Raw genomic sequence first — 16884 nt, forward strand, 5'->3', positions numbered from 1 at the left:
AACAAACATAACTAATTTATTATTATGGAAACATAAAATACACCTAATTCTTTTTTAGTCTTTTTTTTTATTATCTTATTGCAGTCTTCTTGCGGCTTTTTTCGGGAGACTTTTTTTGCTAGTGTTATTATACTTTGCACAAAAAAATAATCACACATAATATGTCTAAATACAAGGTTGGAAAGTAATGTAGCAGACGCACAATCCTGAACTTTCCTTCACGTCATACGTTATACGAAACATCGTTCCTTGTGAGTAATTTTTTTAACATTTTGTTTCGCTCGTTATGCAATTTACTCATTATAAGAGGTGCTCGTTAAACGAGGTTCCACTGTATATCTTTACCATAGATATGTTATAGTAAATCTATACTAAAGAGTTAAAAAACCTCAAATTTTCATATCAGTTAATCAACCATTAAGATTTATAATAATAATTAGGAGGTAGGATTGTGAATAATATAGAACAGAATAATTTGTATTCCAGGTAGTTAGTATAGTCAGCCAAATAAGCTCATACAAAAATACGTAACAGTCAAATTTCAAATATGAAAGCTGAGAAAATGAAATAATTCTTTAATAATCTTCTTATTATTTACATTTTTATTGCGTAAATTAAACTTTAATTCTGTAATTATATAATATATACAAAAATATGATCTGTATGTTAAATAATTGTGTAAAATTTAAAACTGTTTTTTTTTTTAATTTTATACTGCAAAAAGATTACTATATTTTTTTAAATTATTATAGAATAAAAGGAAATTTTTCTTCCAAAAAATCAATTCTGTTTCATAATATTTTTGTGCGAAAAGTTTATCCAATTAACCATAATTTATTTATCAGGATAACATAATACGGATACCGGACGGAAAGACCAAGGTCGATTGTCCTTTGAGCAGAAGTTATTTTTTGGGTTTATAATATTTTATATAATTATTTCATATCTGGGCCGCACCAAGGAAATCTTGCGTTTGGGTCCAATATCTACTTTGCGTCTCTGCCTCAAAAAAATCAAAAGAGGAAAAATTTATTATATAGAAAATGACTATAAATTTGCGCATTGGCTACTATTTTTTTTTGCATCATCCTTGCTTTGGCAATTTTTCGGTTATTAACAAATACATTTTGCTTAATTATTATTTCTGTATTGTTTATTCATTTCAATATAATTTAAATGTAGAAATGATAAACATTTATTAAAAATGAAGTATATATTATGTTCATTTTTTCTATTGTATTTGCCTCAAAACGTTAATCTTCAAAATGTGCACAACATTTGATACATATTAAGTTATTATGATGAAAACAAGTTCAACCTTCATTGGTAATTAATTATTTACAATGTTTTATTTAAAGCGTCTTTTACTTGTTAGACAAAGTTATGTTTCTACTATATTTTTAAAATAATATATTATATTTCTTATGAAAATTATGAAATGATTTACTTAAAACATCAATATTTGGATTATATAATACATATGGTCAATAGTCCTTTATAACAATTGATCTTTTTTATTTAATTATTATGGTTAGATAAATATATCATTTATTAGATATTTGTTAAGAAATATGATCATTATTAATAACAATAATAATATTCGTAGTATATATAATAATTCATACTATAACTAAGGAAACAAAAAATAGAACTCAAAATATACAAACAATAGAAGTGATCAATCAATTTATTTGAAAAGTTATTGTATATATCTTAATACTCTGAAAACAAACGTTACAAACGGCAATTACAAATTGTACTTCTTATTAATCTATACTCATATGTACAATCACTTTACAAAACACGAGTAAGGCAAAGGTACACACCTAATTCTTTAATTTGCGAGTTTACGTTGGCCACGATATCTAAAACAAGATGAACTAGATAACAAAGAAATGCTTTAAATAATTAAATAAACTTTAAAAAGAATATAAACAATATATAATAATAAACAACAAATAAACTTCCATTTGAAAATATCACATAAAATTAGTTAACAGAGCGACCAGCGCGGCAATATATAATCATGAATGATACAATATTATAAATACATAATTTCATTTAAAAGATATCTATTTAATTGATTTACCAAAACACGTTCTATATAAATACTATGTTTGATAAACATTTGTAAATGGCAAGCATTTAGCCTCATTTAATTCCATTCAGTGGTAATTAGTGTTTTTGTTTTTAATCCAATAACGATAATTTAATTATATAAACATAGAATTTTTCATTGGCTCCAATCGAAAATGTTTGTCTAAATTTAGAATTTCAAATTACACTTTGGTATATAACAGTAAAGAATCTCGGATCCACATAAACTAAACAACATTTAGGAACAACAAACGTAAACCGTAACTTCTTTGCTTATGTTTCATTTTAAACTATTTTTTTTAAACTAGAACAGGTATGCCTATACATGTTCATTACAATATTTTAAGTTTAAATAGATTTTAAAGTTGTGTAAATAGTAAACATCAATAGTTAACTAGTAGATATTTCGAGTGTATGCAATACATGAGAGATATTGTATCTGAGTTTACAGTTCCTTATACCCTGCTTATAACATACGAAAGCATACAAACTAAAATTAATGTAAATATATAAATTTGTACATTTTGACTAGTTAATATAATCACATTCAAATTAACAAATTAATAAATGGTAAAGTATATTCAAGGAATGATTCAGCTTTATGTCATCCTTCCCATTTCGATTTAGTCCTCAGTCGACATTAGTCTAATGCTATCTTCGCCGCCACTCCTGAGCACGTTTGGTGCCAACAGCGAGAATCGATCTTGATATGGTCGTGGAAGGCCCTTCAATGGTGAATGATCGTTGGGCTCCCAACTGGCGTGTTTACTTTTAATTTCGTATTTCGTTTTATCCTTATTCTAAAACAATAATTAAAATTACATACATTATTATTTCATTATTGTATTGAAAGTAATTAATAATATATTATGTTAGTTATGTTATTATTAGTTGGCGATCGATTAACAATACGAACTCAAATTGCGGTACTTAACAAATTTATATAAAAAAAATATCATTTTCTCTCTTCATTCGCACGAACGTACTCGTCGTTCATACGAACATACACTTTCTGACAGAATATTACCATCATCCCAACGATACCTAATTTTAAAAAATATTGAAAATTCCATAAAATATCAGTTTTGTATTTCACATCATTGTTAAAAATTAATTTTCATATGAAATTGAATAATATTGATTAATTAATTTAAAATTTATCAAATTAAAAAATACGAAATTATTGTTAAAATCTAATCATAATTAAATGTTAGTTTTCAATTCACAACCAACTATGATGTATAATAAATTAGGCTTGGCGTAATTATCGAAATGTTAAACGACAATCATCAGAAATAATTAATTGAAATCGATTACTACTCACAGTAACTTCAACTTGTAAAGTTTCGTCTTCGGGAAATTGAAATATTCTGTGGTTCGGCGATTTGGGCCAATTCGTCGGCGGTGGACTTCTTATCATATGCTCATGGATTCCAGGAAGCGTTAGTGGATCTATGTCCAGATCAGCTGGAAATTCCTAAAAAAATACATAACAAAAGTTTTGATATTGATTTAGTTTATTTAATTATAAAAATCTTTTAATGTACTGCAACTATCACAAAAATAATTATTCCAATAAGATCTAAAGTTTTAACTTAAACATGACTCATAAATTTAAACTAACAATGTAAACTTAAACATTTTTTTAGGATATTTATATAATCAAATACTATAGGAAAACATATTTTATAAAACCATTTGTTTTCATAACATAATTCTAATTAGAAACTAATATTTGCTTTAAAACTTTGAATGACAAATATAATAAACATAAAATAAAAACAATATTTACCTGAGACATGAGATTAGTATCATCTGCTTCAATTTCATCAATGCAATCAGCTAAACTCTCTCTGCTTGCAATGACTTGCTAATGAATAAACAAATATTATTAATAAAAGACCTTTGAAAATCATGTATACTACCTTTATGAATGGATTGTCTTGCCTGGAAGCCCTTAAAGCCTCCATATCTTGATCTATATTTCTTATTCTGCCAGGGGTTAAAGTTACTGTTGAAATTGCTGGTGAGGGAGGATTGGAAACTGGTAAATGTAAGTAGTAATCAACAGCAGATACACTAAGGGTCGATTGTGCGCGATTCACATTATAACTGCGTGTTTCTAATCGCAAAAATAATTAACATAAGTACGATAGTAAATTTCCTTGTTTTACCTTTTCTCCTGTTCATGGCTGCAATATTCCTGTGTCGTCCTATGGGGTAGGGTTCTATAGTGAGAGGAATACTAAATTGTTTATGGATATGCGTGCGTTAATGAGTAAATATCGACCAAATGTTTGTTATTCTATTACATGTTTGTTTTACAAACCCGGTTGTCAACTGACTGACTACCACTGACTACTGACTGCACGTCAATCTTGACACATGCGCCAACTGCTGATACATTGACCTATTTCAATGTCTCCCTCTTCCACCCTCTAAAAACTCACCCTACCAATATCATGCTATTTGTACATGAACTAATATGCTAGATATGACATTACGCATTGTTTTGGTCACATGTACAACAAACATGACGTAACTGGTGATTTGTATAACAGATAAATGAATAATATTTACATGATCCTGATATTAGTAAAATGACAGATACTACCCATGTAACGTCATGCGCTAAAAAGAACCAAAATTAAACCACGATTTCTTTGAGTAACATTGTATAACTTTTACAGTAGATAAGGTTGCAATACGTCTGGGTTTTCCCGGACATGTCCTGTTTATTCATGCTCCAGGGGACTCTCATGAGTGATTTTGATCAAAGGACGGAATTTTTAAAATTTATATTTTATTTACTTTTGGCTAATAAATTATAAATAATATTTTTTATATCTTTTTTGAACTGTCCTATTATGATTGCAAATATAGTTTGTATGGGTACAACCTTAATGTTATAAAAGATATTTCGTAAAATACAAAATAGTTTCTTTTGTTTTGGTAGATTAATTTCAATTCTAATTAAAAATAGTAGAATAACATAAAAATATGGTCAATTAAATATATAAGCAAATATAATATTTTTTGAACAATTAACGTTTGTCTAAATCTTTGACAAACGTTAATTGTTCAAAAATTTTAAAACTTAGTAAAATATTATAGATGAGTACTGTCAAGGTTCCCATCTACAAGAGAATTATATCACCAATTTGTTCATGTGTTTTCAGTTATATTGTGATTAAAAATCAATTTTATTAAAAAATATAATTAATCCAAATTATAGTTATTTTTAATATCATATACTTAAATATTATTTTTGAATCTTCTATTATATAATTTGTTAATTAGTGACAAATTTTCATCAGAATCAACATTAAGAAGCCATTGTTGGCTCATTATCAGTAAATAATAATTAAGATAATACTTATCTTTTAGTAGCAATAACAAAATATTTGCTACTATTAGACAGACTTTAATAATAGGTCTTAATTATAACAAATATTTGCAACTCATGAAATACGTCAATATTCGCACAAATTGTATTTCTTATATGAAAAAATACTTTAGAAGATTTATGTATAAATTTATAATTAAAAGTTAATGCATTTATTTTTTAACTTATGTTTATTTACATCAATCTACACATCATAGTGATAATTACTCTTCAACTTCAAAAGTGTAATGCTTCTTGCCTTGAAGAGGATATTGCTTTGGAATTAGACCTGGGAACATTTTAAAGTTTTCGCAGACTCCATAAACAATAAAGATGCCCAGCATTACTCCAGTAAATTGAAAGAATTGCTTATAAACTGGCGTCCTGTGTTTGAACATAACATCATATCTGTCTTCTCCATACATTTCAAAATCTGCATGAAGCTAAAAGTAAAGAAAATGTTAAATCTTATATAAATAAAGGCATATTAGATCTTACAGGCTCATTAAAGTTTCTCTTCAATTCAGGATTATCCCAAGGGTAATGTGGATCTCTGGAATCTCCAGAAGTTAAAGGAAGTTCTGGGTAATCTCCCATCCCAGTTCCATCATTTGCATAGGGCTTGTACTCGGAAGAGATAAGTCCATACTTTTCAGCTGCAGCATTTCGCTCTTCTTGAGTTTTTGGGAATGCGGCTGGCTTGAAGTCCTTATTCCAATCTATTAAATGTTATTACATAACCGTATTAAAAGGATTGTATGGTATATACTGCACATTTAAAGCAGTTTTAATAAATTAAATTTTGGAAAACTCACGATTCCTAATGGCTGTGAATAATATTGGGTTTTTGGTGGCGCAAATTTGCGCAAATTTCCTGCTTGTATTTACTAAAGACATTTTTCTTAATTTCAGAATTAAGAAAATTTGACAGTTGCAAACTGAAAACAGCTGTCAAAGCCGTCAAATATATTTCATTCAATGCCAACTGCAGAAATTGTAAGATGTTTCTAATAGGAATTATTTTTAATTTAATTATATAAAATTATAAATATAATTAAATTAAAAATTTTAGCAAATCTGTATTTGTTCTGAAACAAATGATTTTAAAATACAATATTTTTGACATATATATTTTGACAGATACGTCAATTTAAACAGACATATACATAAGTCAAAGCTAACAAAATATTGGTCAATTAATGTTTGTTGTTACGTTGACAAAATAAAGAATATAAGAATTTTTCAAAATGATACACAGTTTGTTTATGATTAATTCGTCAGGGTAAGTGAATTTATTAATTGATTGATATATAATAATATGGAAAAATATGTTTTCAGAGACGTTTTCTTGGAGAAACATTGGAAAAGTGTTGTGTCTAGATCTGTCTGTGATTATTACTTAGAAGCTCAACGTACTAATCCGAATGATATTCCACCAGTTATAGCAACATCTCATCATTATCTATTAAGCATCCGTCGAGGAGGAGTTCATTTTGTTGCTGTCTGCATGGAAGAAGTTCCTCCATTATTTGTTATTGAATTTTTACATAGAATAGTAGACACATTCCAAGTAAGTTTGATTATAAGTAAATATGTAAAGAATTTTAATTTGTTTTCCGATTCAGGATTATTTTTCAGACTGCACTGAATCTATTATTAAAGAAAATTATGTAGTAATTTATGAGGTAATTAAAATTAGAGAAATAGTATTTACATAAACAAAATAAATTTTTCATTGTAGCTCCTTGATGAAATGTTAGATAATGGTTATCCATTAGCTACAGAAAGTAATATTCTTAAAGAGTTAATAAAACCTCCCAATATTTTAAGGACTATTGCTAATACAGTAACTGGTAAATCAAAGTAAGTTTATTATCAATATTTAAAAACATGTAAATATATCAAATGTTTTAGTGTTAGTGGAACTTTACCTACAGGTCAATTATCGAATATTCCATGGCGGAGGACTGGTGTGAAATATACCAATAATGAAGCTTACTTTGACGTTGTTGAAGAAGTTGAAGCTATCATAGATAAAACTGGATCAACAGTATTTGCTGAGATTCAAGGATATGTAATTGATTTGAAAATACATAACTATAAAATTATATTTATTATATTGAATTGCAGATTGATTGCTGTATAAAGTTAAGCGGTATGCCAGATTTGACGTTATCTTTTATGAATCCCAGGCTGTTTGATGATGTAAGTTTCCATCCATGTGTAAGGTACAAACGATGGGAATCTGAAAAAATCTTGTCCTTCATTCCGCCAGATGGCAATTTTCGGTTGATCTCTTATCACATCAATACCCAAAGTGTTGTGGCTATTCCTATTTATGTACGTCATAGTTTGTCTATAAAATCTGGCGAACAAGGCCGTTTAGAGGTCACTGTAGGCCCAAAGCAAACTCTCGGTAGAACTATCGAAGGTAAACAAAATATAAATCCGTAATAATTTTCTACTTAATTCCAATATGATTTAGGTGTAAAATTGGAAATACATATGCCCAAGAGTATACTCAATTGCAATTTAACATCAAACCAAGGCAAATACAATTTCGATCCAGTGGCTAAAATTTTACACTGGGATGTTGGAAGAATCGATGTTGCAAAGCTACCTAATATACGTGGATCTGTAAGTATTTTCTTATCAATACGTTACAACGATTTTACTTATTTAATTATTTCCAGGTGGCAATTGCAAGTGGGGCAAATACTACCGAAATCAATCCTTCGATCAACGTGCATTTCACAATAAACCAATTAGCTGTAAGCGGATTGAAAGTATACAGGCTTGATATGTATGGTGAGAAATATAAGCCTTTCAAGGGAGTGAAATATATTACAAAAGCGGGACGATTCCAAATTCGAATGTGATGTGAGTCATAATTACTTCATTATTTTTTTTATATATAACTATTTTAATATATTCAAGATATATATTTTGTATTTTTATTTAATGCAGTTCTATTCCGTTCTGTCATTTTTAATCACAGTCAAGCAATTTATATAAGGCTTTAATTTCGTTTTATTCGATTGAATTGTTACTAAGCACAGGCATTTGGATCTTTTTAATTTATTTTATAGATTTTTTATGTGGAGAAATTCCATGTATTTCTATATTATTTACGCTGCAAATTTTATATTGAAATCACTCAGGAAGATATTGTAAAAAAGATGATAATATGCTTATTCATATAAGAAAATTGAATATATATATATGAAATGCACACTAATGTTTTCACTAAACATTACATACAAATGTGTTAAATTGTAAATTAAATTGAAAATAAACAAATGCTAAGTATTTTATATTTTTTACATGTTTACCCAATAACTAAATAAATAGATTAATTATTTTTAAATAACAAAAAATACTGTAATAATAATAACAACATAGCAAACATTCATAAAATTTCATACAATGTATAAAATATGAAACAAAATAATATATAAAAACTACCGTTTTCCATAATTAATTGTCGGTGTTTCATAACTGCTTAAGGTCATAAATAATTATTTTAAATCATGATTTTTAATAATCTACAAAGAAAATACCTCATTGTAAAATTGCTTAATTGTACAGGATAATCGCATTGCTTTTCCTTTCTAATCATAGACGTAAATTTTGTTTTATTAAAGTAATGTTTTTGATAATGGTTGTGCGCCCACGACCCATAATTTGAAAGACACAATTTGGATAAATTTACTTAAGTAATTCATTCTTACATAAATAATCTCATATTAATTTAAAGGAACGCATTATAGTATATAGGCAACTTAATTAATATATGTGTGTATGCTGTTGCATATTATATTTTATAATACATCGAATTATTCTGCTGCATTTGATAGAAAGGCCTCATACAATGAAACGATTTTAATTCAATTATATAACTTTTTTTTTTTTCTAGCTTTTATTGTTCATTCACAACCTGCCATCTCGGGCTATAAGTTGAATGCTTTTGTTAGAAAAAAAAAGAAAATAAAAACAGAAAAAACAAAATAAAAACTTGGAGCGGAACGATTTCCCATCGGAAATCTTCCTATAAACAAACATAAATTTAACTAAAAAAGAATGACTCGATGACAATAATAACCCAAATAAAAATTGATTTTGACGGCACTATGAAAATTCAAACAACAAAAATAATTGTTATTTTCTAAAGGGGAGGTCGAGAGTGTTGTGTCTCTTTAGTCTGTGGGGGGTGTCACTATTGTCTAGGAGGGAATTATATAACTAAATTAATGAATTCGAAAAATAAGGTGGAAATCAAATTTATCCATAGTTTTTGGTTTCTTACCAACACAATATAATTTAGTGATATGAAAATATATTTGATGTTATTTAATATTAATAAGCCCTGGTGGAATAACTGCGGTCAGTAGTCTTTTATTTATGTATACTATATATAATTTACTTAACTTCTATTAGTTAATAAATATAATTATTTACTCACTAAATATATTAAGTTAAAAAAAATATAATTATGCATGCAATAAAATTGTGATCATAATTGAAACACGTTTATTGCTTAAGACTTTTCAATATTTCTAATGAAAAATAGGTCAAACAAACAAGTTCCAAATTATACATAAAAACATTAATTAAATCAACTGTTACGAAGCAGATTCCAGTTATAGATTTTTCTGATATTTCACAATTATAGTAGTCTACTAGAATGCAGATTTCTTTGAAGTTATCATTTCACAGAATATTCTTAATGATTCGTAAACTTATTATTCTTAAAACCAATGAAATTCAATTTTCTCAATAACTTTTATGTAGGATTCGTGGAAACTTAAGATATAGAATTGTCGTAGACAAATAGTAGAATCACTTGAAAATGACATATCTACAAATTAACTTGATTTCCGCTAACCATATTGGTTACAAGATTGTCAGAACTGTGATTCATTACAAAATTTACATATTTACATAGAAAAAAAGTTCATTAAATAACAGCAATATTGAAATTCTGCAGAGGATCTGGTCCTATATATTGTGAATAATAATTAGTAATATTAATTGATTTTTTTGGACAAATACAAGTATTAAAAAATATATATATTCTGGTACATTCATTCTATTAAATAAGCCATGAAAACATAAGAAATATTACTAGTAAAAAGGGCGCAGTTAACAAATATCCATATAATATAAAGATTCCAATCAAAGTATGTAAAGAAAATTATAGGTGAGCCACGAGTCATTACGAATAGAAAAAATCATGAAGATTTTAATATTGATACAGCTGAGATGATATCACAAAGCTGGGTAGGTATATATCCGAATTACATTTTAATGTTCTATCTATTACCTTGTTTATCGTCAGTAGTATTTTAAAAGTAGCTTATATATTTAAATGTAAACTTTAAAATTGGAATGTTTTTACATAAAATGTATGTTTTGGCATATAAATTTGTTTGTGGGGATATTTTGTATATAATAATGCTCAAGTTATATATTGTATTCACAATTTTGTCGTACCAGTAAAGGTTAAAGAAGTGTATAATTAATAACTCGGGGAATATAGACGGCTGTAATATGTTGGTGTTCAGGTAGAGCAACTGGAAGTAATGCTCGATCCGAAATAAAAAAAAGTGTTTAAGGAAAGAAGAAAACAATGGCAACCGATAGTTTAAAAAAAAATGATCGAGGTGGAGGCGTTCAGGGTAGAACATCTTCATTGTTAAGCTAAAAGTCGTAAAAGTCGGATCTGAAATAACTTAGAAACGAAGGATGAGGAGGACCTATACCTGATATCCAGTTACGATGCAGATTCCGGTTTTTCAGCCCGAGAAACGAAAAGAGAGAGAGACGAGGAAGATCGAAGCGGATTTCTCTTTCTCGTTTATTTACCTCTAACAGGTTAAGGTATGCAGCCATAACTAAATGTAGAAAATTTTCACAAACTCAACATTTCTCGTCTCCCTTCAAATGCATTTATTTATTTATTTTGTCATTCTGCATATGCTGCACACATACGTGGTACGTGCCGCTAAATACAATTCAGTTCTGCATTTTTTAGACACGCAATTGGGTAATACTGTGTAGCACAAAGTACTCTGCGGTAGCAGTTTTCAAAAAAAAAGAAACAAAAATACCGTTTGAAATCCTATACAATCACCGCTTACGTATGTCACTTGTATTTTCACCTTTTATCTCGTTTCGTCTCATTGTTTAAAACAAAGAAAATAGTTTTATAATGTATCAGAGGAAAACCTAATGATTAATAAAATATGAGTAAGAGTTTGAAGACTCTTGCGTAGGTATTTATAATTGATAAATAAAAACAAAGAGCAAAGTAGAAACCTTTTTTTTAGACATATTTATTTGATAATTTAAATGTTAGGATTATTTTCTCAAATCAATGATTCACGTGCTCGAATTGTAAATTCCGCATACGTTATTTTAGAGAAGTTTTGGCAATTCGTAGAATTTTTATATTGAAATGTATTAGAAGAAGGTGCGGTTTCATCAGAACTCGTATGCGTTGAATAAATAAAGAAGACACGTTCGTTTCGGGAAAATTTATCCTAGCATTCCCACGGTGTCTCACGGATATTTTTCTTTGGGATTAGCATGGATGGCTTCAAAAGGAGTGAAGGTGTCTGTAAAATTATTCCCGATCTATCAATACAAATAATAATATACCGTTAATCCACCTGTTTCTGATTGTAACCGAATAGTCATTAAAAGTTGCATCGCTAGGTAATGCACATTTAGCGAAATGCGACACGCTGGCTGCCGTATATTATTTTAATTTCCATTTAAATTAATAAAAGAATATATGGAAATAGCATCACGCATATATGCAAATACATTCGGCGCACGTTTCTCAAACTTGCTACATGGCTTATATTTCAGCGGAATTAAAATATTTACCAGTGTGTTTCTTATTGTTTATGAACGTGCGAGTTCATGCTATTGCAGTCCTAGAAAACTAATTGACTAGCACTAAGATCTGATAAATTAAGTCAAACTAAAAGCTATTTTATGTTGCTAAAAATATCGCCCTTAGGCATACAAATAAATCTTGTTCTGTTCATCAGGTAGTTTTCGGCTTTGGAAAATGTAACCGCCCCAATCCTTACCCTTCTGGAGAGGTGTGTGATTAAATCATTTTTGTTAAGTTACTGAAATGTGACGCGATTAGAGATGCCAGACTCATGACATTACAGGCGCCCACTTTAAAACTAACTAGATGGGAAAAGTTATCTAAAGTTAACGAGATTGCACTTCTTATCATCAAATATATATATACTAATTGATTGCGAGAGTACAGATACTAAATTTATATTTGTTCTTTTTAAAAATGACAATATTGATCGGTTATATTACAGTAAATGCGACAACCAATAAAATGTAAATTAGTTATTACATACATTTCCACTTCTGATTTAGTAAAAAATATGTTAATACTTTTATTAGGAGTTCTGTATACACTGGTTAGTAAGTGTGTATATTAACTACGATTTTACTGCAACGTATTTATAATCCAAAAAATAAACACAACTTTTTAAGCCCGTTTAATGATAGTACACTATTAGGCTTAAGAAGATATTTCTAGTGATTATATTTTCATTATTCACAATTTATTATATTAAAAGCAAGGAAGTATATCATCAACGTCACTAAAAACATGCATCATCATTAAGTTAATCATTATATACATGCACTTTTGTACTTAAACATCTAAATATCATAATGTACTTAACATACATACAATGAATAAATAAAAATAAAGTAAATATTATTGTATACTAAAATGAAAGAAGATACCAAAACAAATGGAAAAAAGAATTAATAAGAGTGATATTATATACAAAAAAATAGCAAATAAATTGGTTATTTTTTTTATAAATATATAAATACGAAATTTAAGTTTCTCTTTTAAATAACATGTACAATTATACATTTTTGTTCTATATGATATTATAGTTATTCGTATTGTGAATTATTATTTGTAATACAAATAACTTTTTAAATATATTATTTGTGTAAATCTATATATTAATTCAGATTTGTAATTTACATATTTTTATATGTTTAGGAATATGTTAATAATAAAAAGTTTTTATTCAATATTTTCACTGCACTTTAGAATTAAACAATAAAAACCCGGTCATTTATTATCTCTAATGTACCACATAACTTCATATCGAAATATGATCTGATTCCACAGTACACCATTAACGTACTTAATTTTATTACAATAATGTATACAAAATAACTGCGGTCCAGTAAGTAAGTTCATATTATAATTTAAAAGATTTAATGAAAACTATTTGAGCCATGATATAACAATTAAAAAAAATGACTGAACTTATTCATAAAATATGCTATAAAAATGAATAATTGGTATTTTCATAGATAAGGTTTTTTATATTCTGAACAATAGGTCTTTCAGTTAGTAAAACCAGGCACTTTAATAGAATGTAAGTGCAAACACACTCCTTAAGAATCTGGTTCACATTTATCTTTTATAAAGAAAATAGTTCTTTATATAATGACTGAGTAAAACAAGAGGTGGTGGTAAGCATGTAGTAAGTAATTCAAAGGAGAAAGTAGTCTAGAATTTAATCTCGAGATTACCATTTTGTAGCAGCTGTCAGTTATTAAAATTTATGTTGTGTTTATAACGAATTCCACGTTACAGCACAGAAGCTCAAAGGAAATATAAATCAGATCTCAATTATAATTAGGATTAATGTTAAATCTATTTATTAGCATTATTTTTTTTTTAAATTAAAATTTAACAATTTTATCTGTTGTAGTAATTTATTTTAAACTCAACCACTCATACTTTTTTAGGTTAATAAAAAATATATACAAATAACGTATAGTAATAATAACTGAAAATTGCTTAAGCTATAAATATTTATGAGGCGAAAAATTATTTTGAGTGGAAGAACAATTTTCTCGAAACGGTAATAGTTATAAAATGAAATTATAGAGCAGAAATGCCGTGCGTTAAAAATCATTTTGTTCGGCCATCATCCATGTAATTTAATTATTACATATAATTTCAGATCATAATGATTAATTTAGAAACACGTATAAATGTAATATTTCTATAATCATTGCTTATTTTATTCCATTTCGATCAATGAACTATACATTTATAAATATACATATATTGTAGTATTCTATTAGTGAAATGCAATAGTTTTTTTCACTTAAAAGATATAAAAATAAAAACGGATAAATTAAATAATCAAAACTTCTACCAAAGTCTTGGCTAATTGGAATAATATTCAGTTTATAAATTAATTAAGAAAGATTAGATTTTCATATTACATTTAAAGATTAACCTTACAATTTATATGGTTTGCTCATAAATGAATCAAATTTCAATATGTTATTGATAGCTTAATGCAAAGAGATTGTAATTAATCCAATGTTTTTTATAGTTACATAAATAATGATGTGATATACTCTTACAATGAATCAATTACATCCGTCATATGCATCATATATAGTAAATAAATAAATATTAGCTTGGTATACTAATAAAAAATCTGTATTTTGTTCAATACTAAGGAACATGAATGTTATATGGTATATCTAATTTAGACTAATATAAAATACTTGATTTTCAATATAAGAATAATAACATTTTTTTAATCGTATTATTTTGTATGATAGTTTATGAAAATATAGTTATAATTTACATTTATTTTCAATAAATAACATTTAGCCAATCAGTTAAGTAGACTTATTTTAATCTGGTTGTTAAACTAATCTTAATTACAAAAATAAACTTTAAATACGCAATGCAGATTCAATAATTAATCAAAAATTTCACCAACTACATTTGTGAAAGTAAACCTTATATCTTCGAGATATTATACTTTTTGAGAATAAAAATAGTTTATTCATGATTTACGAATTCCTGGCATTACGATAAAATACAAAAAATAAATATATCATTCTTTTAAAACTATTACATATATCATTCCACATTCTAAAGTTTTATATTTTATGGCATTATTTCTTTATAAATTATGTAGATGCATTTATTTTTAATATACATTATTACCATGTAAACACTTTATGCATGATTATAAATTTTGTCTGCATACACAAAATATAATTTCCATTTAATTATGTAAATTTAAATACCGTTACTCCCTTACAGTGAACTTACAATTTCGGTTGCATACTAATATTTGAATTCAAGTTCCGACCCACCGTTAAATTCATAAAATATAAACATTATACATTTACATGCATCACTCATAATAATATTTATTAATTTTTAGGTCCAGTCTGGTTGAGTTACAAACTGATAGAAAGAGACTAATTTTACTATCAAAATGTATTACATTATAACATATATTGATAATATATGTAATAAATATATGTACTATTTTATAATATGAACTTAGAACCTAGATTTTTACAATCTAGATTAAACTAATAGTTCTAGTTGGTACAAATATTTAACAAATGCATACATGTAAATATATGTCAACCATTTGTATCTATAAAGAAAGTACGTAAATTTAATTTACTGCTAATATGTCTAATATGGATTCAAATAACTAATAAAACAGTATTAAGAGATTTACGACATATTCGATAAATGGAAAAATAAACTATGAGAAACATTAAAATAATATGTACAAAATTAATAGTTCTCATCAAAGTTAATATTTTAAATATATTCTTACCAGAGATACAAACTTTGAAATAAAGAAATAATATTATTTTTCATTAACTGTATGTAAATGTATAATTTTTTTTTTCAACATAAAGAAAATGTATAATGACAATTAAAATTCAAGTAATGTATTTTATAAAAATAAATAATGACAATAATTTCTTAACTATCCTCGAATTAGGTTGGTTAAGATAAAATAGTGTTGAAGATATTTTTAAACAATTGAATATAGAATGACGTCTATTGTGTACTTGATGTTATGTATTTGATGGGGGTACGCTGTACAGTTTTTTTTACACGCCCGAAATGGAAAATATTATAATTTCACTGATATTGCGAATTGTTGCATTCACAGAGAGGCTTTGGCAACACGATGCCCGCTGATCTACAGAAAGTTATGGGTAGAAGCGTCAAATGGGAAGTAGTCATACTCAGCTTCTTTTTCATACCGATGTTCGTTGGCTATCTTCAGTGTATAACATAGCATTTAGAGAATTTATAAGTGGGCCTGATTTTAACAAAAAATATTCAATGGATAACATATCAGATATCCATTCGACATTTATTGCAAGAAGAGCAATTGTTAGAATTAGCTCCAGACAGATTCTTGAAAAATACACTTAAAGAGTGTATTGCAACATGTGTATCTAGTTTTAACAGTGAAAGTCCTGAAATACATTTTCCTTTTTCCGAAGTTACTTTTTCAGCATTTGTAGACATTAAGTTAAAA

At 27.1% G+C, this 16884-nt stretch overlaps 3 protein-coding genes across 6 annotated transcripts; 1 reads left to right on the forward strand and 2 right to left on the reverse strand.

Annotated features, from left to right (window-relative positions):
• Positions 1-1671: 1671 nt before the first annotated feature.
• On the reverse strand, positions 1672-4724 carry LOC108568115. 3 transcript variants are annotated; one of them, XM_017929040.1, is made up of 6 exons: positions 4410-4722; positions 4272-4342; positions 4023-4219; positions 3890-3967; positions 3422-3574; positions 1672-2897 (listed from the first exon to the last, which is right to left on the reverse strand). In XM_017929040.1, exons 2-6 carry the CDS (start codon positions 4285-4287, stop codon positions 2721-2723), a joined length of 621 nt encoding a protein of 206 aa, XP_017784529.1. In that variant the 5' UTR covers positions 4288-4342; positions 4410-4722; the 3' UTR covers positions 1672-2720. The 3 variants fall into 3 exon arrangements, with proteins under 3 accessions (XP_017784529.1, XP_017784530.1, XP_017784528.1); XM_017929041.1 differs by having other exon boundaries at positions 4023-4141; positions 4272-4724; XM_017929039.1 differs by having other exon boundaries at positions 4272-4721.
• Positions 4725-5639: 915 nt separating this feature from the next.
• Positions 5640-6453, reverse strand: LOC108568118 (NADH dehydrogenase [ubiquinone] 1 beta subcomplex subunit 8, mitochondrial). Its single transcript, XM_017929045.1, has 3 exons — positions 6298-6453; positions 5981-6201; positions 5640-5925 (listed from the first exon to the last, which is right to left on the reverse strand). Exons 1-3 carry the CDS (start codon positions 6377-6379, stop codon positions 5707-5709), a joined length of 522 nt encoding a protein of 173 aa, XP_017784534.1. The 5' UTR covers positions 6380-6453; the 3' UTR covers positions 5640-5706.
• A 185-nt stretch (positions 6454-6638) lies between these two features.
• Positions 6639-12565, forward strand: LOC108568113 (AP-3 complex subunit mu-1). Of its 2 annotated transcripts, XM_017929038.1 has the most exons (9): positions 6639-6764; positions 6821-7052; positions 7108-7167; positions 7224-7345; positions 7397-7556; positions 7613-7913; positions 7968-8119; positions 8176-8362; positions 12541-12565. In XM_017929038.1, the coding sequence occupies exons 1-8, from the start codon at positions 6730-6732 to the stop codon at positions 8359-8361; spliced, it is 1248 nt and encodes a 415-aa protein (XP_017784527.1). In that variant the 5' UTR covers positions 6639-6729; the 3' UTR covers position 8362; positions 12541-12565. The 2 variants fall into 2 exon arrangements, with proteins under 2 accessions (XP_017784527.1, XP_017784526.1); XM_017929037.1 differs by lacking the exon at positions 12541-12565 and having other exon boundaries at positions 8176-8568.
• Positions 12566-16884: the final 4319 nt, after the last annotated feature.

The sequence above is a fragment of the Nicrophorus vespilloides genome, unplaced genomic scaffold (assembly GCF_001412225.1).
Source record: "Nicrophorus vespilloides isolate i.1.1-1 unplaced genomic scaffold, Nicve_v1.0, whole genome shotgun sequence".
In the NCBI taxonomy this organism is placed as follows: domain Eukaryota; kingdom Metazoa; phylum Arthropoda; class Insecta; order Coleoptera; family Silphidae; genus Nicrophorus; species Nicrophorus vespilloides.

Coding starts and splice junctions, on each gene's coding strand:
- LOC108568118 (XM_017929045.1), bottom strand. CDS start 6,379: ATGTCTTTAGTAAATACAAGCAGGAAATTTGCGCAAATTTGCGCCACC. Junction 6,202..6,297: donor ATTCACAGCCATTAGGAATC/GTGAGTTTTCCA, acceptor AACATTTAATAG/ATTGGAATAAGGACTTCAAG. Junction 5,926..5,980: donor AGAGAAACTTTAATGAGCCT/GTAAGATCTAAT, acceptor CTTTACTTTTAG/CTTCATGCAGATTTTGAAAT.
- LOC108568115 (XM_017929040.1), bottom strand. Junction 3,968..4,022: donor AAGACAATCCATTCATAAAG/GTAGTATACATG, acceptor TTTATTCATTAG/CAAGTCATTGCAAGCAGAGA. Junction 2,898..3,421: donor CTTTACAAGTTGAAGTTACT/GTGAGTAGTAAT, acceptor TTATTGTTTTAG/AATAAGGATAAAACGAAATA.
- LOC108568113 (XM_017929038.1), top strand. CDS start 6,730: ATGATACACAGTTTGTTTATGATTAATTCGTCAGG. Junction 7,168..7,223: donor ATTATGTAGTAATTTATGAG/GTAATTAAAATT, acceptor TTTTCATTGTAG/CTCCTTGATGAAATGTTAGA. Junction 7,914..7,967: donor TCTCGGTAGAACTATCGAAG/GTAAACAAAATA, acceptor AATATGATTTAG/GTGTAAAATTGGAAATACAT.